We start from the raw sequence: 27,802 nt of genomic DNA, 5'->3' as shown, positions 1-27,802 counted from the left end.
TTTTTTAAATTCACTCATGGGATGGGCCAGCATTTATTGCCCATCCCTAACTGCCCTTGAGAAGGTGGTGGTGAGCTGTCTTCTTGAACAGCTGCAGTCCATGTGGTGTAGGTACACCCACAGTGCTGCTAGAAAGGGAGTTCCAGGATTTTGACCCAGCGACAGTGAAGGAACGGCGATATATTTCCAAGTCAGGATGGTGAGTGACTTGGAGGGGAACTTCCCAGTGGTGGTGCTCCCAGGTGTCTGCTGCCCATTTGAAATTACCATTTGGTAATTTGAGGAAGACCGGGCACTTTTCATTTCTGAAAGTGGCAAAATCGCAAGTTTATTTATGAATGTGCCACTGAAGGAAGCCATCGATTTTTGTGCCATGTCACCATATGAAAGCAATATAGACACGCTGCCATTTCCTGCATCTGTATTCATTGAACTTAGGAACTCGCGCAATTGAATACAGTTTTAATGACACCATGTATGACTAAAAAGGTGGTGTAGCCATGGGCTTCCATCTAGGTCCAGCGCATGCTAACATTTTTGTTGGTTTTCACAAGAAACGAGTTTTTAATGGAATGAGCCCTAACCACCCACAATGTGCACTGCAGGAACTCACCAAGACCTTAGACAGCACCTTCCAAACCCACGACCACTACCATCTAGAAGGACAAGGGCAGCAGATAGATGGGAACACCATCACCTGGAAGTTCCCCTCCAAGTCACTCACCATCCTGACTTTGAAAAATATCTCTGTTCCTTCACTGTCGCTGGGTCAAAATCCTGGAACTCCCTCCCTAACAGCACTGTGGATGTATGTATGCCACAGGGACTGCAACGGTTCAAGAAGGCAGCTCACCACCACCTTCTCAAGGGCAGTTAGGGATGGGTAATGAATGCTGGCCTAGCCAGGGAAGTCCACATCCCATGAATGAATTTTTAAAAAAGTGCAGGGAGCTGCCCTCTGCAAACAAAAGGAATACGTTCAAACTTTGCACCTTTCTTTGAATTACTTGGGAGCTTGGGGGGCCTATAATTTTTCATTGCTTTCTCTATGGCACCATTTGGGCCAATTGAGGTCAGTTTGTCAACCAATCAGCACCCTTTTTTCCTGTAGTATAAATAGTTGTGATCATTTGAAATTTGGCCTTCTTGTGTTTGTCCTGATGAATGCAAGACAAAAAGCTTCAGTGACATGTCTCTCTCTTCAGCAAGATTCCAGCTAAGCAATATGTTTGTTTGTGCCAACATTTACCTAGTATTTTGTTTCCACAGCCAGTAAAAAAGAAGAAAATAAAGCGAGAGATAAAGATTTTAGAGAACCTGCGTGGGGGTCCCAATATCATAAACCTATTAGACATAGTAAAGGACCCAGTGGTGAGTACCGAATATTATCAAGGGCTTTTCCTGCAGCCTTTGGGTTCACAGCAGGGTTGGGACGCAGTGGTTCTACCTTTAATCATCACGTCGCAGCTGGTGAAATGACCTGCGTGCCTTTCTGTATCTGAGCCTGTGGCCTAGATTGCACACGTTAGCCTGTGGCCTGGATTGCTCAGTCAGGCCTGGTATTGGCCGTGGGTCATGTGGATGTCGATGTTGTGAGATCAGATGTGGATGGAGGAACCCACAAACACATACATTCAGGAGGAACCCACTTCTATTTAAATATCTGCACCATTTGTTGCCTGCACCACCCGACCTGTAGGCCATTCCATGAGTTTGTTCCTTTGCTGTGAAGCAAGAGTTCTTGATGGTTTCTAAATCTGGTGTTGGTGTGGGGGGAGTACTCACCTTGATTGAACACAAAATCATTGTACTGACTTGCTTGGACTTCCATTGACCTCTAGATTGCTTAGATAAATGGAGGAGGTTCAACAGTCAGTGTTCCATGTTCAGTCAGCAGAAACAGAAGCAGTCCATGTCCAAATGCAGCAAGACCTGGACAATATTCAGGCTTGGGTTGACAAGTGGCAAGTAACATGCGCACAACACAAGTGCCAGGCAATGACCATCTCCAACAAGAGAGAATCTAGCCATCACCCTTTGACATTCGATGGCATTACCATCGCTGAATCCCCCACTATCAACATCCTGGGGGTTACCATTGACCAGAAACTGAACTGGACTAGCCATGTCTAGCAGGCCAGACACTAGGAATCCTGGAGCAAGTAACTCACTCCCTGATTCCGCAAAGCCTGTCCACCACCTACAAGGCAAGGCACAAGTCAGGCGTGTGATGGAATACTCCCCACTTGCCTGAATGAGTGCAGCTCCAACAGCACTCGAAGCTTAATACTATCTGGGACAAAGCGGCCTGCTTGACTAGCAACCCTTCCACAAACATTCACTCCCTCTACCACCGATGCTTAAACGCAACAGTGTGTATCATCTGATAGATGCACTGCAGGAACTCACCAAGGCTTTTTAGACAGTACCTTCCAAACCCCTGACTGCTACTGTCTAGGAGGACAATGGCAGCAAACACATGGGAACGCCACCACCTGCAAGTTCCTCTCCAAGCCACTCGTCATCCTGAGTTTGAAAAATATTGCCATTCCTTCACTGTCACTGGGTCAAAATCCTGGAACTCCCTCCTAACAGCACTGTGGGTGTACCTACCCCACAAGGATTGCAGTGGTTCAAGAAGACAGCTCACCACCACCTTCGGAAGGGCAGTTAGGAATGGGTAATAAATTATGGCCTAGTCAGCGACACCCACATCCCATGAATAAATTAATAAAGAGCCATTCACACATGAGAAAACCCAAAGAAAGAAAATTAAATTTGGCAACTCAAACCTTCTCCATTCAGCACTCGCTTACTGGTTTCACCATGCACCTCCCTCCCAAAATTCAACTCTACTATTCTGGCTGGTGCTGTCACTCCTAATATGTACTTGAACCTCAAGGTTTAATCAGGGCTGTGAATTTGTTGCAATTCCGATACCCTAGTGAGTGTGAGGGAGGGAGCAGGAGAGGGCAGGAGAGAGAACGTAAGAGGAGTGTGAAGGAATAAGTGAGATTGTAAGATCATAAATAGGAACAGGAGTAGGCCATCAGCCAATTCGTGGCTGATCTGATGTGGCCATAACCCCTTGCCTGCCTGCCCCATAATCCTTGACTCCTTTGTTGATCAAAAATCTATCTAACTCTGCTTGAATGTATTCAATGATCCAGCCTCCACCACTATCTTGGGAAGGGTATTTCAGAGACTAACGACCCTCTGGGGTCGTAAGAAACTCCTCCTCATCTCTGCCTTAAATGTGAGACTCCTTATTTTTAAACAGTGTCCCATTGTTCTAGATTTTCCCGAACGAGAAAACAGCCTCTCTGTATCTACCGTGTCAAGCCTCCTCAGAATCTTATCTGTTTCAATAAGATCACCTCTCATTCTTCTAAATTCCAATGAGTATAGGCCCAACCTGCTCAACCTTTCCTCATAAGACAACCGTTTCATCCCAGGAATCAGCTTAGTGAACCTTCTGTGAACGACTTCCAGTGCAAGTATATCCTTCCCTAAGAAGGGAGACCAAGACCATACGCAGGATCTCCAGGTGCGGTCTCACCAATGCCCTGCACAGCTGTAGCAAAACTTCCCCACTTTTATACTCTCTTCCCCTTGCAATAAAGGCCAATATTCCATCTGCCTTCCTAATTACTTTCAGTACTTGTATACTATCTTTTTGTGATTCATGTACAAGGACACCCAGATCCCTCTGTACTGTAGCGTTCTGCGGTGTCTCTCCATTTAAATAATATTCTGCTTTACTATTCTTCCTGCCAAAGTGGACAATCTCTAATTTTCCCACATCATACTCTATCTGCCAAATTTTTGCCCACTCGCTTAACCTATCTATATCCCTTTGCAGACCATTTGTATCCTCCTCACAAATTGCTTTCCTACCTACCTTTGTATCCTCAGCAAATTTGGCTACATTGCAGTCAGGCCATTCATCCAATCTCATTAATATAGATTGTTAATAGTTGAGGCCTCAGCAGTCCACTAGGAAGGGAGGGAGGGAGAGGGAACAGGTGAGGGAGGGAGAGAGAGAACAGTGTGAGGGAATAGGTGAGGGACAGAGAACGCCAGAGGAGTATGAGGGAGCAGGTAAGGGAGGGAGTGAGTGAGTGGGGTAACGGGATGGAGGAAGAGGAGCGTGAGGGAACATGTGAGTTCAGCAGATGGGGAGAGCCAGTAAATTACATGCAGAGTGTAATGGAGATCTTGTGGTGCAGTGGGTAGCCTCCCTGTCTCTGAGCTAGAAGCTCCAGGTTCAAGTTCCAGTCCAGGACTTCATGGCAGAGGAATGAGCATTCATGATGTGGCCATACAGGTTGAGTGTCAACTTGCAAATCCTTCCAACACATGCCAATGGCAGGCGGTAAAGAGCAGGATAGATTCCTGGTCATCTATGTGATGGAAAGAAATTGGAACCTCTGTCACTATCCATAGTTCTAGGCTACAACAGGCATGTAAAAGTGCATTTTGCCACAGAAACTTTGACTCCTTGGGGGATTGTTTACCTTAGTTGGCTGGACAGTAGGTACGTAAGGACATAAGAAATAGGAGCAGGTGTAGACCACGTGGTCCTTTGAGCCTGCTCTGATATGCAGTATGATCATGGCTGATCTTGATCTTCAACTCCATTTTCCTACCCACTCCCCGTATCCCTTAATTCCTTGAGAGACCAAAAGTCTGTCCATCTCAGCCTTAAATGTATTCAATGATGGACATCCACAACCCTCTGGGGTAGAGAATTCCAAAGATTCACAACCCTTTGAGTGAAGTAATTTCTCCTCATCTCAATCTTAAATGATTGGCCCCTTATCCTGAGATTGTGCCCCCGTGTTTTAGATTCACTGACCAACGGAAACATTCTCTCAGCATCCACCCTATCGAGCCCCTTTAGAATTTTGTCAGTTTCAATGAGATTGCCTCTCATTCTTCTACATTCCAGAGAATTTAAGTCCAGTTTGCCCAGCCTCTCATCATAGGGCAACCCCTCATCCTATGGACCAATTATGTATACATTCATTGTACCGCCTCCAGTGCGACTATATCCTTGCTTAAATTTGGATCAGACTGGTGTCAACGGCACAGGGTTCAATCCCTATTCCGGCTGGGGCGGAGTCGGGACCTGCTGCCTTGCCCTGCCTGTGGGGGATATCGTAGTGCTGTGGGTCAGACTTGCCTTCCGGCAGAGAACTCAAAAAAGTGAAGAGGCCCACATAAAGTAACTGATGACAAAGGCGCAATTAATTTAACAATTTTGTTATCAGCAAAGCTGTAGTCATTTACTGAGAGTGGATGTCCCTTGTTCACAGAGTGATATGGTGAGGTACTGAAAGCAGCTGGTGAGAAGCAGTGGTGGGGAAAATGTGGGCGTTTGCAGGAAGGTGGGCTTGAAAGCAAACGTAAGAAGCAAGAGAAATAAGAACATTTTGATTTTTGTGTCTTCCTGTGTTCGTGTAGTTGTACTGTTAGCTCTGTCCATTACCTCACTGATTATCTTTTACATCGGCTATCTGTTACACAGTTGGTGTTCTGGTGCGCCTAACCCAGTTTACATACGTTACATCATTCCCCAAATCATTAACAGATGTGCTCGTTCACAATTTATTAATTGTGTTTGACTCGAGAGCAAAGGGTCAGGAAGCAGATGTATTTGATTGAAACTCTTCGTTTGGTTTCCTGCAATATTCTGCGTTTATTGATGAATTAAGCTACAATATTTATACACGCCTCTCAGTATTTACCCAGTCAAGCCCCCTCAGAATCTGGTATATTTTAATAAGATCGCTTCTCATTCCTCTAAACTCCAAGCAGTATATAGAATGGGGATTTAGGACTTCAGAGAATCACAGAATTTTAACTGCACAGAAGGAGGCCATTTGGCCCATCGGCTCTCCAAATCAGCATTATAACCTAGTGCCATTGCCCTACCTTTTCCCTGTACCCTTGCACATTGTTTCTATTCAAATAATCATCTAATGCCCTCTTGAATGCCTCGATCAAACCTGCCTCCACCACACTTCCAGGCTGTGCATTCCAGGCCCGAACCACTCGCTGTGTGAATAAATTTTTTCTCACATCACGTTTGCTTCTTTTGCAAATCACTTTAAATCTGTGCCCTCTCGTTCTTGATCCTTTTACAAGCAGGAACAGCTTCTCCCTATCTTCTCTGTCCAACCCCCTCATGATTTTGAACATTTCTATCAAATCTCCTCTTAGCCTCCTCCTCTCCAAGAACAGTCCCAACCTCTCCAATCTATCCTCATAGCTGAAGTTTCTCATCCCTGGAACCATTCCTGTAAACCTCTTCTACACTCTCTCCAATGTGTTCACATCCTTTCTGTAATGTGGTGTCCAGAACTGTACACAATACTCCAGCTGAGGTGTAACAAGTGTCTTATTATTTCAGCATACCCTCCCTGCCCTTCTTCTCTATGCCCCCATTAATAAAGCCCAGGATACTTTATGCTTTATTAACTGCTCTCTCCACCTGTCCTGCCACCTTCAATGATCTATACACACATACACCCAAGTCTTTCTGCTCCTGCACCACCTTCACAATTTCACCCCTTATTTTATATTGCCTGTCCATGTTCTTCCTACCAAAATGTATCACCTCACACTTCTCCATATTGAACTTCATTTGCCACCTATCTGTCCACTCCACCAACTTGCCTATGTCCTCTTGAAGTTCCACACCGTCCCCCTCCAACACTCCCAAGCTTTGTATCATCCACAAACTTTGAAATTGCCCCCTGCACACCAAGATCTAGATCATTAATATGTATCAGGAAAAGCAAGGGTCCCAATACCGACCTCTGGGGAATTCCACTACAAACCTTCCAATAGCCCGAAAAATATCCATTGACCATTACTCTCTGCTTCCTATTTTTCAGCCAATTTTGTATCCACGTTGCTAATGTCCCTTTTATTCCATGAGCAAAAACTTATCTCACAAGGTCTGTTGTGTGGCACTGTGTCAAATGCCTTTTGAAAGTCCATGTACACAACAGCATTACCCTCATCAACCTTTTCTGTTACCTCTTCAAAAAACTCCAAGTTAGTTAAACGCGATTTCCCCTTTAGAAATCCATGCTGGCTCTTATCAACCCATATTTTTCCATGTGACTACTAATTCAGTCCCGCATAATTGTTTCTAGAATCTTGCCCACCACTGAAGTTAAACTGACTGGTCTGTAATTGCTGGGCTTATCCTTACAGCCTTTTTTTGAACAAGAGTGTAATGTTTGCAATTCTCCAGTCCACTGGCACCACCCCTGAGTCTAGGGAAGTCTGAAGGATTATGGCCAGTGCCCCTGCAATTTCTGCTCTCACTTCCTTCAATATCCTTGGATGCATCTCATCCGGTCCCGGTGCCTTGTCAACTTTAAGTACCCACAGTCTATTCAACACTTCCTCCTTATCAATTTTGAACCCTTCTAGTGACAAGAGTTTCCTCGTCTGTCACCATGGCCTGGGTAGCATCTACCTCCATGCAAAATATTCGTTTAATACCCCAGCCATGGCCCCTTCATCTATGTGTAAATTCCCTTTTAGGTCCCTAATCAGCCCTACTCCTCCTTTTACCACCCTTTTACTATTTATATGTCTATAGAAGACTTTGGGGTTCCTCTTTATGTTGACTGCCAGTCTTTTCTCATGATCCCTCTTCGCTTCTCTAATATGCTTTTTCACCTCCCCTCTGAACCTTCTGTATTCCTCTAGGTTCTCAATTATATTTTCTACCTGACACCTGTCATAAGCACACTTTTTCTTCTTTACCTTCATTTCTATCTGCATTTTTATCGAGGGAGCTCCAGCTTTGTTTGCCCTACCTTTCCCTTTCAATGGACTTCCTTGACTGTGCCCAAACCAATTCTTTTTTGAAGGTAGCCCATTATTCAGCTACAGTGTTTCCCACCAACATAATGTTCCAGTTTATCTGGCTAAGCTCCGTTCTTGCCCCATTGAAGTCAGCTCTTGCCCAGTTAATTATTCTTACTCCGGATTGCCTATCGTCCTTTTCTATCATCATCCTAAAACGTACAATACAATGATCACTGTCTCCTAAATGTTCCCCCACTGACACTTGATCTACTTGGCCCACCTCATTTCCAAGAACTAGGTCCAATAATGCATATTTTCTCGTTGAATTGGAAAATTTTCCTGAACACAATCTAGGAACTTTTGCCCCTCTCCACCCTTTACACTACCACTGTTCCAACCTACACTCAGGTAATTAGGACTTAGTAGCAGGAGGAAGCCCATTCAATAAGATCATGGCTGAATGTATCGTATATGGAAATACAGATCAAGCTTTATTACTTATGTCTGAACAGATCTTTATTTAATTACACACAGGACTAAAAATATCTTTCTTTTCTTTCCATGTCTTGGATTGGGCCTTTCTCAGTCTCGGACTCCTGCACTTGTGTTTGAACATGTAAACAACACCGATTTTAAGGTAAGTCGAGTCATGGTTTATTTTGGAGTAGTGATTGCAGGAGATGTACACTAATCATCAGCAAAGCTGTGGTTGCAGGTAGAACTTTATAGCACAGATAAAGGCCATTCAGCCATTGAGTCTGAGCCAACAAGTTTCAGCAATTCAGAACTAATCTCACTGCCTCACTGTTGCACCGTGGCTCTATCTGCTTTGAATGTTACCTACTCTTCCCTTCAAAGGTGTGGTTGTCTCTGCCTCACTGTGATGAGGTAGTCCGTGCTCCCTAAACCCTCTGTTGAAAGGCATTCACCCCATCCAACACCTTCAACATTCACTCCCCCCACCACCAATATAGTGGCAGCAGTGTGTACCATCTACGTGATGTGCTACATCAACTCACTAAGCCTTCTTCGACAGCACCTTCCAAACCCACGACCTATGCCACCTAGAAGAACAAGGGCAGCAGATGCATGGGAACACCACCACCTGCAAGTTCTCCTCCAATCCACATGCCATCCTGACTTGGAAATATATCACTGTTCCTTCACTGTTACTGGGTCAAAATCCTGGAACTCCCTAACAGCAATGTGGGTGTATCTACAGCAGGAGATGTACACTAATCATCAGACTGCAACGGTTCAAGAAGGCTGCTCACCACCTTCTCAAGGGCAATTAGGGATGGGCAATAATTACGGACCTTAGCAGTGACTCTCACACCCCTTCAATAAATATAAAAAAACACACAGCGTCTCAGGCTGTTAATTTTCCCAACTGAACCACAGGGAGCTCTGAGGCTGTGGTCCTCCTGAAACAGCTGTAGTCCATATTGTGTAGGTACGTCTACATTTCTGTTAAGGAGAGAGTTCCATTACTATGACTGAACAATGATGAAGGAGTTTCACGTTGGAATGGTGTGTGACTTGGAGGTGATGGCGTTCCCATGCACCTGCTGCCCTTGTCCTTCGAGATGGATATCTCCATATCCCCATCTTCCCTTCTCCCATTTTCTGGAAGAGGCGAAAAGTGGGATCCACATCAAATTTAGGAGACTCTGATCAAAAGTTTCTCTCTGACCCTTTGAAGGGAATCAGCCAGGAGACCCCAACTCATTCATTGCTTATATACCTGAAATTCCACCTCTACCTGCTGTGACATGTCAACCTGGCATATATGACAACCCCGCTTCTTTGGTGCCAAGTATCATGTTTAGGCCTATACTTGGCGTAATGAGTCGAACCCCCACTTCCTTTTCTTCTATGGAATACTATACTTGCATTAGGAGTTGGCTGCAATTTTTCATCTCAGAGATGGATGTTTTATTCACCTTATAAGTTGATGCCTGGTATCGAGCAGGTGATATGGGCTGTGTTGCCAAGAAAATATGCAGGAGTTTAAGACATGCCCACAAAGAGCAGACCGCGCATGATGAATGCTGAACAGAAATGGGCCTCCAGTAAAAAGTACAAAGCTGGTTTCAATCTGAATGGTTTGCTAACTCATCAACTAACTCTACTGCAGCGAGTGAATTCGACGTTAGCGGGAAAACTGGTGCGAGAATGGAAGGAGGAGGAATCCGACCTGAAGAAGACATCCAAGACCAAATGTGCCATGAGAACAGGGACCAGCCACTGGCCTGATCTTGAAAAGCCTGTATCTGAATGGGCCCTCAAATTGCCAGAATGATTACATCGTCTGCAGAAATGCACTGCGTGCATAGGCACTGAAGTGGGCCAAATCAAACCAAGTCCAGCAAAGATTTCAGAGCAACAGCTAACTGGTGTCGCCTCTTATGGAACAAAAATGTCTAGTGTTGCCGCAGAAGACCAATATTGCTCAGAGCACCAAAAGATCTCGATGCCAAAATGACCAGTTTCCAGCGATTCATCATCAGAATGCAGCAAAAACATGAATACCCATTATGAAAAACCCATGAATTTCGATATGCCTAGTAACCGCATTGAGTTGAAAGGTTCGATAACAGCTCTAGTGAAAACTACAGGAAATAAGATGACAAGGTTCACAGTGGTACTAGCCTACATGGCTGATGGAAGAAATTAAAGCCTATGGTAATTTTTAAACATAAAACCGTGCCGCAAATCAAGACCCCTGCATGAGCTTTTGTGCATGTCCATGACAATGATTGGATGGGTGAAGATGGAGTCAAGATGTGGGCCAATAATGTGTGGAGTAGGCCTGCGTAAAGAATTCAGCTTATTAGTGTGGGACATGCTCGGATCTCATACAACTGATCAAGAGATGCCTGCAAAGATATAACACTCACATTGCAGTTAGGCCAAGGGGTCTGATATCCATAGTTTCAGCCTTTGGATGTGAGCCTCAACAAGCCATTCAAGGATCATGTTCACACTGAATGGAATGGATGGTGAACAAAGAAAAACCTTCAGAAAGAGTGGAGGTATGTGTGCTGCCCAGTTGATATTATGTGTGAGTTTTTCATCAAATCGTGAGATGCTATTAATGTACAAACTCATCAGATCATTCAGAAATTGTGGAATAGCCAATTCAGTGGACGGAGAGGAAGATGATTTGTTGTGGAGGGATGATTCTGAAACCGAAAGAGTCACATCTGGTCCAAAGTGGGATCCTTACGATGATGCCATAGTCAAAGTGACTCGGAATGAATTTAATGAACTCTGCATCGAATGCCAAAGACAATTAATTTGATGGTTTTAAAATGTTTTGATTGTGGCTAAAGGTATCCTTGTAGAATTAATTAGTTGAATAAAAAGTGTCAAATTGATTTAATTTGAATACCCAGTGTTTATAATGGTAGTTCACACCTTATACCCGCGTATAAGTCGATACCCATTTTTGGAACAATGTTTTGAGGCTTCAAAGGTTGATGCTGCGATCTACAGTAATAGATAATACCAAGTATTTACAGAAACAGGCTATATGGCCAACAGGTCTGTGCTGGAGTTTATACTTCACCCAAGCCTCATCCCTCCATCCTCTCACCCCATCAACATTTCTTTCTATTCCTTTCTCCCTCGTGTTTATCACCTTCCCCTTAAATGCCTCTATGCAACTTGCCTCAAACATTGCTTGTGAATTCCACATTCTTAGCACTCTGTGGGTTAAAAAGAGGTTTCTCCTGAATTCCTGCTTGGATTTATTAGTGACTATCTTATATTGATAGCCCATAATTCTGGTCGTGCCTGCAAGTGGAAGCATCACTTCCATGTCTACCCCACTGAACCCCAGTCATATTCTTAAAGATTTTCTATGAGGTCACCCCTCAGTCTTCTCTTTTCTAGAGAGCAGCACCCCAGTCTGTTCAATCGTTCCTGATGGGCATAATTTCTCACTTTTGGTATTATTCTTGGAAAACCATTTTGCACTTTAACCAGACCTCCTTTTTGGAAATATGGGCACCACAAGTGTGCATTTATACTCCAGATCTTTTTCCAAAAATGGACTTTATGATGTTGGTCCTCATTACCATCTCGAGAATTCAATTCCACCAGTCAAGCACCCTCTGAGGAAAAATAAAATCACCTGCATGTCCAACCCCTTGCTCTCCTCTCCCTCTCCCTCTCCCTCTCCCTCTCCCTCTCCCTCTCCCTCTCTCTGTCTCTGTCTCTCTCTCTCTCTCTCTCTCTTTCTCTGTCTCCCTCTCTCTCTCTCCTTCCTGAGTTTGAAGTTGTGGCCCCTTCTCACACTTGCAAAATCTTATATTTGGACCTAGCTGACTGTGTTTTTACACAATCTTTACAGTCTTTCAAATGAACTTATGCTATGGTATATTGAAGTTTTTTCTCTCCTATAACGTATCACCTCACGATTCTTTGCAATAAATTGCATCTGACACCTGTCTGCCCATCCCACCAATCTGTCTTCCTGAATTCTTTTATCAAGCCAAGCTGCCCGTAATATTTTGACTCAAAGGAATTGTGAGGGAGGGGGAGAGCCAAGTGTAATTTTCTTTTGCATAAAAAGACCAGGTCACTGTCCCAGATTCCTAGTAAAGCTTTGAGAATTGTGCTAATGAGAGAGGGTGGGATGCTACCCCAGTTGATCCAAGAGGTTATACCCTTAACCAGGCACCACCTGCCAAATGGGCATTCTTTTTGGCAAAATTGTGCCAGCCCTTTCCCATGTTGGGGACAGGGTGTGGGGTAGGGAAGATTTGTGAGGATAACTTGTGTCCTTTTCTCAATTCCACAGCAATTGTACCAGACGTTATCAGACTACGACATTCGATTCTACATGTATGAGATTCTAAAGGTGAGGAACCTCATTACATGTGGGGCTGTTCTGTTTGATGATCCTGAAGGAAGCAGCGAGTGCGAGGGAGGGAGGGAAGTGGTGAGCAGGAGGGAGGGAAACGCCGAGCGGGAGAGAGGGAAGCAGCAGGAGGGAGGGATGGGGTGAAGAAAGCGGCGAGTGGGAGGGAGGGAAGCTGCCCCCAGTGAATGTCACTACCTTTAATTCTCTCTCTTTCTCTCCCCCCACCCCCACCCCAGTAGTGACAGTCTTATTCATCATGGGTTGAACTTACTTTTTTCTGTTTCTTTTCTCTGGCCAGGCCCTGGATTACTGTCACAGTATGGGGATCATGCACAGGGACGTCAAACCACACAATGTGATGATTGACCACGAACACAGAAAGGTAAAGAGCTGATGTGTATCTCATCTTCAGGCTGACCTCAGCCTGGTTCAGGAAGCATTAGAGCTTCCAAGGCCACATCCAGGAGGTTGCTGCTAATGAAGTGGAACTGAATAAATTAAATACTTGCCCTTGCTGCTTTCCCCTGAACCCTGCTCGGATTGCAGTGAAGTCAAGTTCAACAGAGGCCCTGTATAGGAGTGCTGGTCACCAGTAACACTCGTTGAGTTCCTCCCTGAAACCCATTTTGCACTGTGTGCGCACGAGCTGCACTCATTGCTGCAGTTATATAGGTCTCAGCACTGGCTTGAGCTGTTGATAAATTGGGCTTCTGGCTTCTTGTTGGACTCTAGGCTTGACCAAGTCCAGTCTTCTGCTGGGGGGGATCCAGGACAAAGTGGGATATAGACTTAAAATGAGAGCCAGGCGTTAGGAGGAGTAGGCCACTAGGCTGTCCCTGCTTGCTCTGCCATTCGATAAGATCATGGCTAATCTGACTGTGGCCTCACTCTGCTTTCCTATCTACCCCCTATACCCTTTGACTCCCTTGTCAATCAAGAATCACACGGTGCAGAAGAGGCCCTTCGGCCCATCGAGTCTGCACTGACACGTGAAAAACACCTGACCTACCTACCTAACCTATCTCATTCAGCCTTAAAAATATTCAATCAGTGCAGCCTTGGCGAACGGAGTGCAGCTGACATACTGAGTGAAGACTTAAGTTTGGTGAGAGGGGGAGTTTTAAGTGTTAATTTTGTACTTAAATTTTGCTCTTAAAATTGAATCTAGTCTGCAATTAGTAGTAATTGGAAAGTACTATGTAAGCAGGCTAAGTTCGTTCTTTCTTGCAGTTTAGACAGGGTAAACTCACTCAGCCGTAGGAGCTGAGTAGTTAATTAGTTAACTGGTTGAATCTGGTTACTGTAGCCCCAGTTCAGTTTACTGTAAATTCAGGGTTCTTTCGTGCAGCCTTGGCACTGAGAGGGGGGAAGGAGTTGTTTGTTTCCTCTTTGTATCTTTATCACACCATAGAAATTGGTTCTTGCTCTACTATAGGGAAAGGAGCTAGCTGTTTGGTGAGTATCTGGTAAGTGCGTTAATTCTTTCTATCCCTAATGTTTAAAATAGTGCACCGTTTGTTGGTAAAGTTAATCAAATATATAAGAAAGCAACATTAAATAAGTGGTTAATATAATTAAGTAATTGTTTTAAAAGATATTAAGGATGCCAGGATAGGTGATGTGTCAAGGCTGCAGCATGTGGGAGTTCCTGGATGCCATGGTGATCCAAGGCAAACATCTGCAGTAAGTGTTTGCATCTTGAGGAACCTTGGCTAAGTCATCGAATTGAAGGCTGAGCTGCAAGCCCTGCGACAGATCAGGGAGGGGGAAAGTTATCTGGATGCTTTATACCAGGAGGCAGTCACACCACTTAGGATAGAGCCTTCTGATTTGGTCAGTGGCCAGGGACAGGAGGGTGTGACTGCGAGTGAGGCAGGTAAGGGGACCCAGAGGGCAGGAGTGTGAGCCTCTGCAATGGTCCAACAGGTTTGAGGTTCTCTCAGCTTGTTTGGTTGAGAGCAGGGGCTGCAGGGTGGATGAACAAACTGACCATGGCACCGTGGTACAGGAAGCCATTCAAGTAGGGGGAACAAAAAGGAATGTAGTGGTTGTAGGGGAAAGTATAGAGTGTGGGATTGACACTGTTCTCTGTAGCAAAGAGAGAGTGTTCAGAAGACTTTGTTGCCTGCCTGGTTCGAGACATCTGCTCAGGGCTAGAGAGGAATTTGCAGTGGGAGTGGAGGATCCAGTGGTCTTGGTCCATGTAGGTACCAACGACATAGGCAGGATGAGGAAGGAGGCTCTGTGTAGCCAGTATGAGGAACGAGGCACCAAATTAAGAAGCAGAACCTCAAAGGTAATAATTTCTGGATTATTACCTGAATCATATGCAAATTGGCATAGGACAATTAAAAGTAGAGAAATGAATGTGTGGCTCAGAGGCTGGTGTGAGAGAAGTGGGTTCCGGTTTGTGGGGCAGTGACACCAGTACTGGGGAAAGTGGGATCTGTACTGTTGGGACAGTCTACACTGAATTATGCTGGGGCTGGTGTCCTCTTGAGCCGCCTAACTAGGGAAGTAGAGAGGGTTTTAAACTGAATAGTGGGGGCAAGGGTTCAAATGTGGGGAGATGTGGTACACCAAAGAGTAGAGACAAGGCAAGAGAGAAAGGTATTAATTTGGGAAACGATAGACTGTGACAGGAAGGAACCGAGAGTACAATTCTAAGAGTAAATCAGATAAGGCTTGACGCTACAAAATAATAAAAAAACAAAACTAAAGGCTCTGAATCTAAACGCAAGTAGCATTCTAAACAAAACCGATGAACTGATAGAGCAAATAGAAATAAATATGTACAATCTGATAGCCATTACAGAGATATGGTTACAGGATGACATAGATTGGGATCTGAACATTGAAGGGTATGTGACATTTAGAAAGGACAGTAAATTAGGAAAAGGTGGCGGGCTGGCTCTGCTAATTAATGATGCAATTAGCACATTAGAGAGGGATGACCCAAGTTCAGGAAACCAGGATGTAGAAGCGGTTTGGGTTGAGATGAGTAATGATAAAGGCAAGAAGTCACTTGTGGGAGTGGTGTACAGGCCTCCTAATTGTAACTACACAGTAAGACAGAATATAAAAGAAGAGATAATGGGAGCTTGCCAGAAAGGTACAACAATAATCATGGGGGATTTTAATTTACATATAGATTGGAAAAATCCGATGGACAAAGGTAGCCTAGATGAGGAGTTCATAGAATGTTTTCGAGATAGTTTCTTAGAACAGTGTGTCCTGGAGTTTCTTAAATAAGCATGTCCTGAGCCAACCAGAGAACAGACTGTACTAGACCTGGTATTGAGCAACGAGATAGGATTAATTGATAACCTCCTAGTGAAGGCACCCCTAGGTAGCAGTGATCATAATATGATTGAATTTTACATTCATTTTGAGGGAGAAATGTGTGTGTCCAAGACTAGTATTTTAAACTTAAATAAGGACAATTATGACGGCATGAAAGCAGAGCTAGCTAAAGTCAACTGGCAAATGAGGTTAAGGCATATGTCAATGGAAGTTCAGTGGCAGACATTTAAAGGGATATTTCAGAATGCACAGAATAGATACATTCCAATGAGAAAGAAAAATCCCAAGGGGAGGGCCCACCATCTGTGGTTAACTAAAAAAGTTAAAGACAGTATCAAACGCAAAGGAAAAGCATATAATTACGCAAAGACGGGTGGCAGGTCAGAAGATTGGAAAGAATATAAAGAGCAGCAAAGAATGACAAAAAGATTAATAAGAAAGGAAAAATTAGAGTGCAAGAGAAAGTTAGCTAGCAATATAAAGATGGATAGTAAGAGTTTCCATAGATATTTAAATAAGAAAAGAGTTAACAAAGTAAGTGTTAGTCCTATAGAGAGTGTGTCTAGGGAATTGATAATGGGAAGTAGGGAGATGGTGGATGAATTAAACAGGTATTTTGCTTCAGTCTTCATTATAGAGGACACAAGTAACACTCCAGGAATAGCTGTGAATCAGGAAATGGAAGGGAGGGAGGAACCCAGGAAAATTACAATCGCATTGAGCAAATTGTTGGGGCTACGGGTTGACAAATCCCCAGGTCTGACTGGACTTCACCCTAAGGTCCTGAAAGACGTGACTAGTGAGATAGTTGATGCACTGGTTTTGATTTTCCAAAATTCCCTTGATTAGAGGAAGGTTCCATTAGATTGGAAAATAGCAAATATAACTCCTTTATTCAAAAAGAGAGGGACCAGAAAGCAGGAAACTTTTGGCCAGTTAGCCTCACATTTGTCATAGGGAAAATGTTAGAAGCTATTATTAAAGATGTTACGGCAGGGCACTTAGAAAAATTCAAGGCAATCAGGCAGAGTCAACATGGTTTTGTAAAATGGATATCATGTTTAATCAATTTATTTGAGCTCTTTGAAGGAGTCACATGTGGTGTGGATAAAGGAGAACTAGCGGATTAGATTTCCAGAAGGCATTTGATAAAGTGCCACATCAAAGGTTATTGCAGAAAATAAAAGCTCATGGTGTAGGGGGTAACATATTGGCATGGATCGAAGATTGACTAGCTAATGGGAAACAGAGAGTTGGCATAAATGGGTCTTTTTCTGGTTGGCAGGATGTGATAAGTGGTGTGCCACAGGGATCTGTGCTGGGGCCTCAACTTTTTACAATTTATGTAAATGACTTGGATGAAGGGGCCGAAGGAATGGTCGTAAGGGGGCTACAAAGTGACATAGATATGTTAAGTGAGTGGGCAAAGACTTGGCAAATGGATTATAATGTGGGAAAATGTGAAGTTGTTCATTTTGGCAGGAAGAATAAAAAAGAAGCTTATTACCTAAATGGTGAGAGATTGCAGAGCTCTGAGATGCAGAAGGATCTGGGTGTCCTAGTGCATGAATCATAAAAGGCTAGTATGCAGGCACAGCAGGTAATTAGGAAAGTTAATAGAATGTTATCATTTATCGTGAGGGGAATTGATTACAACAGGGGGGAGGTTATACTTCAGTTATACAGGGCACTGGTAAGACCACATTTGTAGTACTGTGAAGAGTACTGGTCTACTTATTTAAAGAAAGATGTAAATGCGTTAGAAGCAACTCAGAGAAGGTTTACTAGACTATTACCAGGAAAGGTCAAACACTGTTATGAGGAAAGGCTGGATACTGTACCCACTGGAATTAGAAGAGTAAGAGGCGACTTAACTGAAACCTTTTAAGATACTGAAGGGTCTTGACGGGGTGGATGTGGAGAGGATGTTTCCTCTTGTGGGAGAATCTAGAACTTGGGGTCACTGTTTCAAAAGCAAGGGGTTGCTCATTTAAGACAGAGATGAGGAGAAATTTTTTCTGAGGGTTGAGAGTCTTTGGATCTCTTTTCCTTAAAAAGTGATGGAAGCAGAGCCCTTGAATATTTTAAAGGCAGAACTAGATAGATTCTTGATTAACAAGGGGGTGGAAGGTTATTGGGGGGTAGGCAGGAATGTGGGGTTGAGGTTACATTCTGATCAGCCATGATCTTATTGAATGGCGAAGCAGGCATGAGGGCAGAGTGGCCTACTCCAGCTCCTAATTCATATGTTCATATGACCCAGCCTTCTCCAATCTCAGGGGAAGAGAATTCCACCGACCAACGGCCCTCAGAGAAAAATAATTTTCCTCATCTCCATCTTAATTGGATGACTCCTTATTGTGTGCCCTAGTCGTAGTGTCTCCCGGAAGAGGAAACATCCTCTCAACATCCAACTTGTCAAGTCCTGTCAGGATCTCATATGTTTCAGTAAGATCACCTCTTATTCTTCTAAACTCCAATGGATCAGGCCCAACCTGTCCAACTTTTCATGATTGGACAACCCCCTCATTCCAGGCATCAGCCAATTGAACCTTCTTTGAATTGCTTCTAATGCTATTATATCCTTTCATAAGTAAAGAGACCAAAACTGCACATAGTTTTCTTCAGCTGCTTCATCAATGACCTTCCTTTCATCATAAGGTCAGAAGTGGGAATGTTTGCTGATGATTGCACAATGTTCAGCACCATTCGCGATTCCTCAGATACTGAAGCAGTCCATGTACAAATGCAGCAAGACCTGGACAATATCTAGGCTTGGGCTAACAAGTGGCAAGTAACATGCGTGCCACACAAGTGCCAGGCAATGACCATCTCCAACAAAAGAGAATCTAACCATCTCCCTTGATGTTCAATGGCATTACCATCACAGAATCCCCCACTATCAACATCCTGGGGGGGGTTACCATTGACCAGAAACTGAACTGGACTAGCCATATAAATACCGCGGCTACAAAAGGCCAAGAATTTTGCAACGAGTAACTCACCTCCTGACTCCCCAAAGCCTGTCCACGATCTACAAGGCACAAGTCAGGAGTGTGATGGAATAATCCCCACTTGCCTGGATGAGTGCAGCTCCCACAACACTCAAGAAGCTTGACACCATTTAGGACAAAGCAGCCCGCTTGATTGGCACCACATCCACAAATATTCACTCCCTCCGCCACCAACGCACAGTAGCAGCAGTGTGTGTACCATCTACAAGATACACTGCAGGAATTCATCAAGCTTCCTCAGATAGCACCTTCCAAACCCATGACCACTACCATCGAGAAGGACAAGGGCAGCAGATAGATAGTAACACCACCTGGAAGTTCCCCTCCAAGTCACTCACTATCCTGACTTGGAAATATATCGCCGTTCCTTCACTGTTGCTGGGTCAAAATCCTGGAACTCCCTCCCCTAACAGCACTGTGGGTGTACCTACATCACATGGACTGCAGCGGTTCAAGAAGTTAGCTCACCACCACCTTCTCAAGGGCAACTAGGGATGGGCAATAAATGCTGGCCCAGCCAGTGAAGCCCACATCCCGTGAATGAATTTAAAAAAAAACAGTACTCCAGATGTGGTCTCACCAAGGCGCTGTACAATTAAGCCTGGAACCCTCTTCCCCCCCGCCACCCCCAAAACAATAGTGGATGTTGGAGTTTACCTAACCAGAGAACCATAGAAAATTTATGGTGCAGAAAGAGGACATTCAGTCCATCGTATCCATGCCAGCCAAAAAGAGAAAAGAAAGGGACAAGCTGCTCATTTTAATCCCACTTTCCCGCACCTGGTCCGTAGCTTTGCAGGTTACAGCACTTCAGATGCAGATCCAGGTACCTTTTTAAATGAGTTGAGCATTTCAGCCTCAATCACCAACTTAGGCAGTGAATTCCAGACACGTATCACCTTCTGGGTGAACAAGATTTTCCTCATGTCCCCTCTAATCCTCCAATCACCTTAAACCTGTGCCCCCTTGTAATTGACCCCCCAGCTAGAGGAAACAAGTCTTTCCAATCTACCTTATCTAAGCCCATCATAATTTTGTACACCTTAATTAGGTCACCCCCTTAGCCTCCTTTCCCTAAGGAAAACAACCCTAGCCTATCCAACCTTTCCTCATAGCTGCAATTTTCAAACCCTGGCAACATTCTTGTAAATCTCCTCCGCATTCTCTCTAGAGCAATTATGTCCTTCCTGTAATGTGGTGACCAAGTGGTGTACATAAAATTCCAGTTGTGGCCTAACCAGCGTTGTATACAGTTCCATCATTACATTCCTGCTTTTGTATTCAATACCTCATCCAATAAAGGAAAGCATCCCATATGCTTTCTTGTCTATCTGTGCTGCCACCTTCAAGGACCTGTGGACAAGCACTCCAAGGTCTCACTTCCTCAACCTCCCTCAATAACTTCCCGTTTATTGAGTATTCCCTTGCCTTGTTTACCCTCCCCAAATGCATTACCTCTCACTTTTCCAGATTGAATTCCATTTGCCACTTCTCCGCCCATTCAACCAAACCATTGAGATCATTCTGGAATCGACAACTATCCTCTTCACTAACAACTACTTGGCCAATTTTTGTATCATCTGCAAATTTCCCAATCCTGCCTCCCACATTTAAGTCTAAAGCATTAATATATACAATAGACAGCAAGGGCCTCAACATTAAGCCCTGTGGAACACTATCTGAAACAGTTTCCCATTCACAAAAACATCTCTTGACCATTACCCTTCGTTTCCTGTCACTGAGCCAATGTTGTATCACTTTCCTGACCAGTCTGGCGTGTGGGACCTTGTCAAATGCCTTAATGAAATCCACGTAGACAACATCCGCTGCACTACCCTCATCAATCCTTTTTGTTACTTCCTCAAAAAATTCTTTTAAGTTAGTAAGGCAGAATCTTCCCCCAACAAAACCATGCTGACTATCAAACTGATCAAACTGTGCCTTTCTTAGTCTGGTAATGGAGTTAAGATACAGGTCAACCATGATCTAATTGAATGACAGAACAGGCTCGAAGGGCTGAATGGCCTCCTGTTTCTATATTCCTCCAACTTGATTAAAGTTTCACATTGAACTATAATTTTTAAATGATTTATGGCTAGTCATTTATTTTGGCTATTAGATGTTGGAATGGCTGCCGAGTTTTTCACATGCAACGCGATTTTCATATCTAGTTGCTGCTAAGCACTAAAGGAAAAGGTTGATTAAGACGAAGGAGAAAAGGATCGAATGATATGGTGATAGGGTGACATGGAGCAGAACAGGAGGAGGTTCATCAGCATGGACCCGATGGGCCAAATGGCCTGTTTCTGAGGTGTAAAATGCTCTGTAATAACTGCATACTTAGGTGGGTGGCAGTTAAAAGTGAGTACCCACAATTAAGTAAAATTCAGATTAATCAAGCACATTGTTCCAGTAGACTAATTTGGTCCCCTAAATGTGTCAAAGGTCTTCCCTCACCTGTTCTTGGAGTCTGTGTATGTGTGTTTGTTTGTCAGTGTGTGATCACAGTGTGACCAGAGCACCTTTACCCTCACACCTCCACCATTGATGTTGTGGAGTTAAAAAGAATTGAAAAGAAAAAACTTGCATTTCTATAGCACCTCACGTAACCACCTGATGTCCCTAAGTGCTTTACATTGAATGACGTATTTTTGAAGTGTAGTCCCACAAGAACAATGTGTTAAAGACTTGCTAAGTTATTTTAGCAATGTTAGCAATAAATATTGTCCAAGACACTGGGGAGATCTTCCCTCTTCAAAATAGTGACCCTGGAATCTTTTATGTCCACCTGAGAAGACAGACGGGGCTTTATTTTAACATCGCGTCCAAATTTTGGCAGTTCGAACAGTGCAACTCAGCTTCAGTATTGCCCCTCTGACCGTGCGGCGCTCCCTCAGTACTGTCCTTCCGACTGTGCGGCACTCCCTCGGCGCTGGCCCTCCAACTATGCGGTGGCCCCTCAGTACTGCCCCTCCAACCATGCGGCGCTCTCTCGGCGCTGGCCTACCGACCATGCAGCGCCCCCTCACCCAGTACTGCCCTTCCGACCGTGCGGCACTCCCTCGGTCTGGCCCTCCGACCATGCGGTGCTCCCTCACTCAGCACTGCCCCTCTGACTGTGCGGCGCTCCATCGGCGCCCCGTCGACGGGGCCACCTTCGCTCGGCGCTGCCCCGCCAATCCTCATGTGCTCCCTTGGCATGACACAGTTGGGGTCTGCTTGGTAATGTGCTTAAGTCTCTTGAATGGAGCTTGAACCCGTATCTTCTGACCTTGAGACATGACACAGTGCAACGCATTGAGCCTTGGCTGATACTGTCTGATGGGGGCTGATAATTTCCTTCCAGCCTGCTCTCAACCTCTCCACCGTAATTCATGACTGGGAATTGTTTCACAACACTGTGAGGGCTCATAAGGAGTGAGCCCGCTTCCTGTCCCCCGTCCAGCTAGGAATCTATAGCATCTTTGTGTCATGATGTGTGGAGCAATTATCCTGATTTGTGTTGTTTTCTAATTCTCTCATTGGACCTGTAGCTTCGACTAATAGACTGGGGTCTGGCAGAGTTTTACCATCCAGGGCAGGAGTACAATGTACGGGTGGCATCCAGATACTTCAAGGGGCCCGAGCTTTTGGTCGACTATCAGGTATGTTAACGAAGGGCTAGACTGTTAGTGTCTTAACTGGACAAAATAATGGACAGGAAAACACTAGCTGGTCCATCAAGCCTGTCCCATGCCTCTTAACAGAGAGAGCATCATGACTGCACATAGGTCTGTAAACCAATGAGGGCCGGAGAGTATCCCTATTGAGAGATAGATGCATTGCAACAACTCACTAAGGCTCCTTCCAAACCCATGACTCTACCACCTAGAAGGTCAAGGGCAGCAGATGCATGGGAATATCACCATCTGCAAGTTCACCTCCAAGCCACACACCATCCTGACTTGAGACTATATCGCTGTTCCTTCAGTGTCGCTGGGTTAAAATCTTGGAGTCCCCTTCCTAACTGAGTATCAGTGCACAGGTTGTTGCTGAGTAAGTGCCAGTTGATAGCAATGTTCCAGAGGAAACAGACCCAGCGTCTTGAGCCTATCTGAGTAAGTGAGGCTCTTTAAGTAGGAATCAATCTTGTAACTCTCACTCTGGAAACTCTTGTAGGAAACCTGACCACCAGTTTGCACACAGCAAGATCCCACATAAGGCAATGAGATAAGGACCAGATTACCTGTTCTCGTGATGTTTGTTGAGGAATAAATAGTGACCAGGACACCAGGAGGATATTCCGTGCTCTTCTTTGAAATAATGTTGTGGAATTTTTTTACATCCACTTGAGAGGGACTGATATGGCCTTGGTTTAATGTCTTATCTGAGAGAGGACATCTCCCCCAGTGCAGCTCATGTTCAGTACTGACATTAACCTGGATTATTTGCTCAAACCAGTAGAGTGGGATTTAAACCCTTTGAATTCAGAGGCAAAAGTGCTGAGTGAATCACAGAATTGTTATGGCGCAGGAGGCCATTTGGCCCATCATGTCTGCACTGGATCTCCGAGTGAACAATTCCCTTAGTGCCATTTCCCCATTTTTTCTTGTAACCCTGCACATTCTTCCTTTTCAGATAACAGTGTAATTTCCTTTTGAATGCTTCGATTGAACCTACCTCCAACATACTGTCAGGCAGTGCATTCCAGACCTTAACCACTTGCTGTGTGAAAAAGATTTTCCTCATATTGCTTTTGCATCCCATTGCCAATTACTGTAAGTCTGTGCCCTCTCGTTCTTGATCCTTTCATACGTAGGAACAGTTTCTCCTTATCTACTCTGTCCAGACCCTTCATGATTTTGAATACCTTTATCAAATCTCCTCTGAGCCTTCTTTTCCCCAAGGAAAACAGTCCCAACTTCTCCAATCTATCTTCATAACTGAAGTTCCTCATCCCTGGAACCATTCTCATGAATCTTTTCTGCACTCTCTCTAATGCCTTCACATCTTTCCTGAAGTGTGGTGCCCAGAACTGGACACAATACTCATGCTGAGGCCGACCTAGTGTCTTATACAAGTTCAACATAACCTCCTTGCTCTTGTACTCTTTGCCCTATGACTCAGCGGTTGGATAAAGGCGGAGTTATTTAAAACCCCAGAGGGGAAAAATCCCGGACGGAAACTTTAAACAACTGTCACAACCTCTATTTTCAATTGGTATGTTTGAGCTGCAGTTCTGAATTCAGAAATGAAACCATCAAGCCTCCAGAGCTTTTTTATATAAATTAAACATTTATTAATTTAACAAGGAATTAAACACATAGACATGTCTACAAATTACTGCCATAATAAGTTTTAAACAAACCCCCCAAATTAATCACCCCTAGTAAATCTTCACCAAGGCAACAATAACCCATAGACTTTAAACAGACACCAGGCAAAGCACGTTTTATCTTACAAATTCAAAATGAGGTTCCTTTCAATTTGGTTCCTTCGTACAGTTGTAGGCCTACAGGGGGCATGCCTCTGACTCACACACACACAATTCTTTCCTGTATATACCTAGCCTTCCTTTTGAATGTAAATTCTCGTATCACCAGGCCCTTTGAACTCCACCTCTTCTAACAATAAAACCCCTTTCATAGTACCAATTTTATTAGTAATATAAACATATTGCATGGTGTCTCCTAGCTAGGTGCAAGATTTCACCCTCAGTCTTTGAATGGTTTATTTAACAAAATCCAAATGTACCCTCTACCTTACTATTTAGCATCTCAAAACTACTATACATCAAAGCACCCAGACTAGCTGGCTTTAATCCAGTTAAGACACGCACACTCACACCCACAGACACAGACCCTATCACAAGTCCAAGTTAAAATAATTTCAATAACATATACATTAATATCTTCATGACACCTATTAATAAAACCCAGTATGCTTTATTAACCGCGCCCTCAACCTGTCCTGCCACCTTCAATGACTTATTCACATATACACCCAGGTCCCTCTGCTCCTGCACCTCTTTAGAATTGTACCCTTTGTTTTATATCATCTCTGCGTTCTTCTTACCAAAATGAATCATGTCACATTTCTCCACATTGAACTTCATCTGCCACCTATCTGTCCATTCCACCAACTTGTCTGTGTCCTCTTGAAGTTTTATACTGTCCTCCACACAGTTCGCAATACTTCCAAGCTTAGTATCATTCGCAAACTTTGAAATTGTGCCCTACACACCAAGGTCTAGGTCATTAATATATATTAGGAAGAACAAACATCCCAACACTGACCCCTGGGGAACTTCACTACAAACCTTTCTCCAGCCCAAAAAACCTCCATTAACCATTACTCTGTTTCCTGTTGCTCAGCCAATTTTGTATCCTTGTTGCTACTGTCTTTTTTTATTCCATGAGCTATAACTTTTCTCATAAGTCTGTTGCGCTACACTATATTAAATGCCAATTGGAAGTCCATGTACACCACATCAGCAGCATTACCTTCATCAACCCTCTCTGTTACCTCTTCAAACAACTCCAGGAATTTAGTTAAACATGCTCTTCCCTCAACAAATCCATGCTAGCTTTCCAGAATTAACCTGCATTTGCCCATGTGACGATTAGTATTGTTCCGGATTATTGTTTCAAGAGGTGCCCCCATCATCGAAGTTAAATTCACTGGCCTATAGTTGCTGTTAATATCCCTGCTCCTCTCGCACTCTCTCAGTGTTAATGGCCCCGCTGCTCCTCTCTCTCACTCTCTCTGTTAATGGACCCACAGCTCCTCTCTCACTGTTAATGGCCCCACTGTTCCTCACACACACACACACTGTTAATGACCCTCCTGCTCCTCCCACCCACTCTCTGTGTGAATGGCCTGTGTTGCCTACAGTCTTTTAACACTGTCTCCGAACAATGCTTCAGTCACAACGAGTTACATTAAGCAGCACGTCTAAGCATAGCAGCATTGCTTCCCAACGCGGAAGTGCCATTTTAGCAAATTTCACCTGATGTACACTGGCTAACTCTGCTTCTATTGCTGGGACCTGACAACACAGCACTGCCCTGTTTTCCCGGCCGCACACATTTGTGCGTACCCACAACTTTTATGTGGATTAATTGGAGAAGCTGGAGCTGTTCTCCTCAGAAGGTTAAAAAGAGATTTGATAGAAGTACTGGTATTCAAAATCATGTGGGGTCTGGACAGAGTAGATAGAAACCATTCCCTTTGGTGGTAGGACCGAGAACCGGACAAGCAGGTTGACCAACCATTCCGGGATTTATGGGATTGCCTCGTAATTGGGGCGGTTGTCACATGTCCCGGATTGTTTGAGGCCGGAACACGGTTTTTCCTGTATTTCCAATGTTGGAGCTTTGCACATGCCCAATAGGCACCCTCCTCTATGGTCTCCTTTTGGCTGGCATGAAAAGCTCTAGCAGAACACCAACCCCCACCCCACCCCACCCCTCCGATGTCAGGGTGTCCCTTCTATTCTTCACCAGGAGCTGGTCACCTTCTTGACAAAAAGAACCAGAGGTGACATGAGGAAAATCTTTTTTAGACAGCGAGTGGTTAGGATCTGGAATGAACTATTTGAGAGTGTGGGGGAGGCAGGGTCAATTGAGGCATTCAAAAGGGAATTGGATAATTATCTGCAGAGAAATATTTGGAGAAAATAAGCTAATCCCAGTTGACCATAATGCAGTGTTAACTAACTAACTAACTAAACCTCTTGTTCTTTCCTAGATGTATGACTACAGTCTAGACATGTGGAGTTTAGGTTGTATGCTGGCCAGCATGATCTTCAGAAAGGAACCCTTCTTCCACGGACACGACAACTATGATCAGGTGATAGCACATCACCTTTATGTTCCAGATACATCAAACTACCTGTAGAGACAGTTTTATACTATAGACTCTTCCCCTCACCCATCATCTGCCCATTTCCCTGCGAGCATTATTAATTTACTAGCAAGAAAGAAAACAAGGGTTGCTGACTGACCCATTGAACCCTGCATGATCAGCCTACCTCAGCCATCATAGTTAATGATTTTGCCAAATTCTGATAATTCTTGGTTATGCTGTACATTATTCTAAAAGAGGAAAACTAGGGAGAGACACAGTAGGCCAGGCAGCCTATCTCTCTTGTTCTCTATCTCGCTCGCTTTCTCTCACTCTCACGTGCTGTCTGCTGTACCTGCAAGTGTTTTTTCTCCCTCTATGTGTCTCATTCTCGCGCGTACCCTCTCTCTACATCCCCTTTAGCACACCACCCCCACCCTCACCCAAAATGTCGAATGCCAAATCTTATTTTCACCACAGAGTGATGCAGCACGAAACAGAAAGAGGCTATTCGCCCCGCTAGGCCTGTGCCAGCTCTTTGAAAGAGCTATTTAATTAGTCCCACTCTCCTCTTTCCCTATAGCCCTGCAATTTTCTTCCCTTCATCCAATCTTCTTTTGAAAGATATTATTGAATCTGCTTCCACCACTCTTTCAGGCAGCGAGTTCCAGGTCACAACTTGCTGTGTACAAAAAGGTTTCCTCATGTTACCCTTGGTCCTTTGGCCACTTATCTGAAATTAGTTTCCTTTAGTTACTGACCCTTCTGCCACAGGAAATGTTTCAAAGCTCTTCCTGATTTTGAACATCTATCTAATTATATGAAATCTCCCATTAACCTTACATATGAACATACGAATTAGGAGCAGGAGTAGGCCATTCGGCCCCTCGAGCCTGCTCCGCCATTGAGTAAGATCATGGCCGATCTGATTGTGGCCTCAGCTCCACATTCCGCCTAC

The 27,802-nt window shown here is 44.2% G+C and overlaps 1 protein-coding gene across 3 annotated transcripts in view; it reads left to right on the top strand.

Moving 5' to 3' along the window:
- LOC144675342 (casein kinase II subunit alpha) overlaps positions 1-27,802 on the top strand; it is a 101,952-nt gene that overhangs the window by 47,662 nt on the left and 26,488 nt on the right. For all 3 annotated transcript variants that reach the window (XM_078536178.1, XM_078536191.1, XM_078536185.1), the window contains 6 exons: positions 1,270-1,371; positions 8,420-8,470; positions 12,641-12,700; positions 13,002-13,085; positions 22,554-22,664; positions 26,749-26,850. In XM_078536178.1, the coding sequence (XP_078392304.1) occupies positions 1,270-1,371; positions 8,420-8,470; positions 12,641-12,700; positions 13,002-13,085; positions 22,554-22,664; positions 26,749-26,850 (510 nt within the window). The remainder of the gene's footprint in view (positions 1-1,269; positions 1,372-8,419; positions 8,471-12,640; positions 12,701-13,001; positions 13,086-22,553; positions 22,665-26,748; positions 26,851-27,802) is intronic.

This window comes from Cetorhinus maximus, chromosome 3 (genome assembly GCF_964194155.1).
Source record: "Cetorhinus maximus chromosome 3, sCetMax3.hap1.1, whole genome shotgun sequence".
Lineage (NCBI taxonomy): Eukaryota > Metazoa > Chordata > Chondrichthyes > Lamniformes > Cetorhinidae > Cetorhinus > Cetorhinus maximus.
Note: the sequence above shows the minus strand (reverse complement) of the source record. Positions and strands in the feature narration are given on the sequence as shown.